At 37.6% G+C, this 4670-nt stretch overlaps 1 protein-coding gene across 1 annotated transcript in view; it reads right to left on the bottom strand.

Annotated features, from left to right (window-relative positions):
- The window catches only part of LOC104405808 (death-associated protein kinase 1-like), a gene marked incomplete at its 3' end in the record, with an annotated part of 33656 nt that overhangs the window by 15617 nt on the left and 13369 nt on the right, over positions 1–4670 (bottom strand). Inside the window, exons 4-9 of the mRNA XM_010014637.1 lie at positions 3392–3521; positions 3065–3113; positions 2895–2921; positions 2294–2446; positions 2099–2144; positions 506–595 (exon numbers count right to left, since the gene is read on the bottom strand). Coding sequence (XP_010012939.1) covers positions 506–595; positions 2099–2144; positions 2294–2446; positions 2895–2921; positions 3065–3113; positions 3392–3521 — 495 coding nt within the window. The remainder of the gene's footprint in view (positions 1–505; positions 596–2098; positions 2145–2293; positions 2447–2894; positions 2922–3064; positions 3114–3391; positions 3522–4670) is intronic.

Here is a 4670-nt window from a genome sequence, read left to right as displayed (position 1 = left end):
ACCGCTCTTTGCCAAGATCAATGCTTTCAACTAACACCTTGCCTCTCTTCTGGAAAAATAACTGATGCCAACCTTCTGAACAGGTTGGTAATCTCAGACCAAAAATCCTCTGCAAGAAAGACCAGTTTTTCCCTCCTACTCTGTGGAGTGTTGACATAAGTACTGGAGTATTTCATTCTGTGAGGCCTGCTTAAAGGATGTTTTATTTACTGGAATTATTGTTACAAAAACATGTACCTACACTTAGAAATGCCAGAAAACATTTCCAAGACAGATGACAGCATACAGCTAGATGCATAAAACAAAAAATTCATACACACACATTTGTATGCAGGTCACCAACAAAGAAGCCTTCTCCCATACCACCATACTCCAAATAACAGAGGAATGGGTTTCTTTTTCCCCTTTCTTCACTTCTAGACGCACTGATGCTTCCCTGGAGCAGGTAATAACACTACTGCATTTGTATGTCATCAATATTTTGAGGATTTATTGAATGACTTACTTTCCATTTTCTTCGTGCTGCAAACTTTTTGAATTTCTCCATATTCACTGCAGATGCTTTTCTACTAAGTGCTTGCTGGGTGTCTTTAGGCTATGTGCAAAAGGAAAATAAATCCCACAGTTACATCCAGAACTTTCATAAAATACCTTTCTGCATGTAAGACTCTGTCCTTCAGTGATTACTTCCACTTACATTATAATAATACTGTAATAATAAAGTAGTTGTAAGCACTTCATTTTAACATCCACAGCCTAGCGAGGAATGCAGATGGGATTTCCTGAGAAAAGGCCCTGAAGGAAATCCAGACCTAAGACTGTATCATGCAATAGCAGAATTTGTTTTTTCATTTTTAACAAAATAAGCCAACATGCAATAGAATATTCAGCTTTATCCTTCACCTCCCTCTGTGACAGAGGCACTGGATGTCTGCTAGATAAACCCTGTCTTCTTGGAAGGCTTCCAGTTGATTTTAAATGCAACCAAACGTTGTTCCAGTGTCAGTGTAATCACCTGGATATTGCACCAGCTACCCATGGAATATACCAAATTTAGACCATATGTTCCCATATGGTCTTGAAGTAATTTTTATGGAGATATGAAGGTAAAGGTAGTGATGGGAATGGGAAAGAGAAGATACCATCAGCGTGGTAGGGGAAAAAAGCCTGGAAAGTTATGATATAAAGGACCATAGAAGAGTACAAAACAACATGCCTTGATGCAGAGTGGAGACCTTGGTCCCCGAGGGAGAAAACTGTGCAATGCTTGCTTCAGCGGTATAAGAGATCATTTCAGCATGTTTCAACTATTTGAGATTATCCCACCAAAATTCAGCAAAGCACAGTCAAATCTGTAGTTTAGTGTACTGGAGTACAAATATCTGCCCTAGGATGCCGAAATGGGCAGGAGCAGTTGTGGCATGGGTAAATATTCTGCTAACTGTCTCTCTGGGAAGTGAATGGGGTCAAATACCCACTGTGAATCCCCAAGACCTGGGAAATCAATGGCACTGAAGAGGTTTACCACTCACAATCAGAATGCGGTATGGAATTTGAAAAAAATGAAGTGGTAGGTATTACTACACACATTAAGAAGAATCACAGGTCCCATTTCCTCCCTCTCAAGCTATTAACACCACAACAGCTCAATCCAAGTCAAACAACGTGGAACACAAAGAAGAGGACCACTGCCCTGCATTAACTGCTTTCTTCAGTCTAAAGAGGAAGGACAGAAGAGATGACCCTTTTCTCCCCTCCCCCTCCCCCCAACATAAAGAAGGAGATTAAAAGATGAAAAACATGAAAGAAAATTGGACAGGAATCAGAGAATGTATCTTTTTCAGTGCAATGCTCCCTGAAGATGAGCTTCTCTGCCTAAGGACGATTTCAATCTCAATAGCGGGTTATGTCCCTGCCGATGACTTACAAAGAGTCCACATTCTGCACCTATTAGTTTTCATACAGACAGCTTTCCAAACCAGTAACTTACATTAAACAATTATGCCAATTTTCCTTGTTAAGGAACTTGAAAAGTGAAAGCGAAGTATGAAATGAAGAATGATTAAAAATAGGACAACAGAATGAATTACAAGCTAACCTTGATCCAAGGATGCAGCAAACTATCTTGAATAGTCATTCTCTTCCTTTAATAGAATAAAAGGCAAAACTGTTTCAGATAGTAAAAAAATACATACAGCTGTATGATTGTTAAACTAACATCTAAAAATACAATGTAATTTGAAATACTAGAGACATAGGCTACAACAGTGTATACACAAGAGGAACAACTCACTTTGGATCCTTTACTAGAAGTCTTTGTATAAAATCTTTAGCTAGGGCACTGGTATTACTGAAGAACTCTTCTTCAAATTCATAATTCACAGCAGACACATTTGCTAATGTTTCCTGTTTGGTTTCTCCAAGAAATGGTGATGCACCACTTAGTCTGCAAGACAGACAGAACATTCCTCTCATTTCATGTTGTAATATCGCTGTTTCAACCCTCTCAGATCAATAAAAAGCACAAAAGTGAACATTTTTATTTTCTGCTCAAAGACTGCAAACAGACTTTCAGCAAGATGTGCTATAGCAGGGCAAAAAGCCTTGCTGTAATTTCAGGGAATACTGACCAAGATAAAGCCACTGTGGAAAATCATCTACAGATCTGAAGACAGTGTCCCATGCTATCTCAATGCTGATTAATGGCCTTGCTTTCAATAAATATACTATAGCTTTTATGATCATTCAACTTGAATCACAATGTACAATCAAAATAGTTTGACTCATATGAACACCACTGAAAACCCAGATGACAGAATCAGAATTAAAAAATAGAAAAAAAAAAAGAAAAACAAAAAGCATTTGCAAGAGCACCTGTAGATTTTGGTACTTACAGAATATAAGTTATTACACCAATGCTCCTGGAGTGAAAGACAAAAAAAAAAAAAAGTGAGGGAAGGGGGAGAGAAATAGATGGAGGGATAGAGAGGAGAGAGAAAAAAAAAAGGTTAGAACATAAGAATAATCACAAGAGATTTACTTCAAGTAAGATCCAATAACTTACCACATATCTGCTTCAAGACCAAGAGGCTCATAATTTACTATTTCAGGAGCTAAAGGAGAAAGCAGGAAGATCAGTACCTAGTCAGAGAACAGATCTGTGTCACTCTGAGCCTATATATGTCAGAGATAATAAGCTAAGATGTTGATAGATAAAAACACCTTAATGCAAGTCTAGGTTGGAACTGAATGATAGCAAATTGCTTATTTACATTTCAAAATGTCATAAATTACACACAAAGTGCATAATCTGTAACTCAGCCAAACCAAGCTGGCCACAAATTCTGTTTCACAGACTAAGAATAGTTTAAAGAAATAACAGTTTTCTCACCAACAAACTCTGGCGTTCCGAAGATATTTTTGAATTCATTTCCAAAGTCAATTTTGTGTGCTAAACCAAAATCAATAATCTTGATTCGAGGCTTTGGTACATTCCTGTCCAACAACATTATGTTTTCAGGCTTTAAGAAGGAGAAAGGGGAGAGAAAGAGAGATTATACATAGGCATGAAATGTCTGACACATAGCAGCATTATTAAGCACTGAACACTTCTCTTTCAGTCTGAAATTGTGTCTTCAGTAGAAAAACCCCATCTTTTCCTATTATGATGTAACATATTGTAAAAATTAACTACAGTAAAGTAGGATTTCATGCTGATGACAGAGTGCGATGATTTCCACAGGGGCAAGCTTTTAGCTCTTGTAGATTTCTTGCAGCTTTCTTGCGACTGACCCTAAGTGAAACACGCTGTCTTCGGTGAAGACAAAAACCTCTGTGCTACAGACATTTGACCAGTGCTGGGAACTTGCAAGAAACAAAGTCATATAAGCTAGTATTTGGGCTTGGTTAACATTACTCCCTGAATGAAGTTTCTTTCACACTACAATCAGTCAGGGAGGTGTATCTTGTTGCCTTTGGATCTCCAAGATAAACTTTTGGAGTGGTCCAGCTCCCAGATTTTAAGGTTCAACACACTGGCAAAAGAGGAATCAGAACAGGTCCTCATGTCTTTTCTAGTTTATTTTAAAATATAGACTTTAGATTATTTTACTACAAAGATTTGCAAAACCAGAAATGAGGTTAGAAGGTAAAATGTCAAGATTACCAAAGGAGCCTGCTTTTGCACTCCATCACTTCAACTTGCATACAGAACCAGCTACTTAGTCTTCATAACCTGTCATGTCCATAAGCTGGTGTGTTTTAAAGAGTTTCTGGAGCTACATTTATCTTTGTTAAGGACTTCTGGAGTCATTAAAGACACCTCTTCATCATCACCCTTCTTTCACCTCTCTCCCCCAGTTAGAGGGGCTGATACGTGCAAATGTAATATTCTTCCTTCCCTTCCTACATTTCTATTGCATACTTCTATTGCTCTGCATAGTTAAAGTCTTGTTGCATACTGTAATTCTTGTATTCTTGGTATCTGGTGTAAGGATGCTTTGCTTCATTACAAGCACATTGGCCAAAACTTACATTTCATATTGTAAGAAATGTATGTCTTATTAGATTTACAATTTTTTTCTTTTGTTGACTGTCAAGCAAAGACCAAGTATATTACTGTAGGTAATGAGGGTGAGACTGGCAAAAGTATGCTTATTCTAAAAATCATT

This window comes from Nestor notabilis, unplaced genomic scaffold, assembly GCF_000696875.1.
Source record: "Nestor notabilis isolate BGI_N333 unplaced genomic scaffold, ASM69687v1 scaffold6475, whole genome shotgun sequence".
Taxonomy (NCBI): Eukaryota; Metazoa; Chordata; class Aves; order Psittaciformes; family Psittacidae; genus Nestor; species Nestor notabilis.
This window is presented reverse-complemented; position numbering and strand designations above follow the sequence as displayed.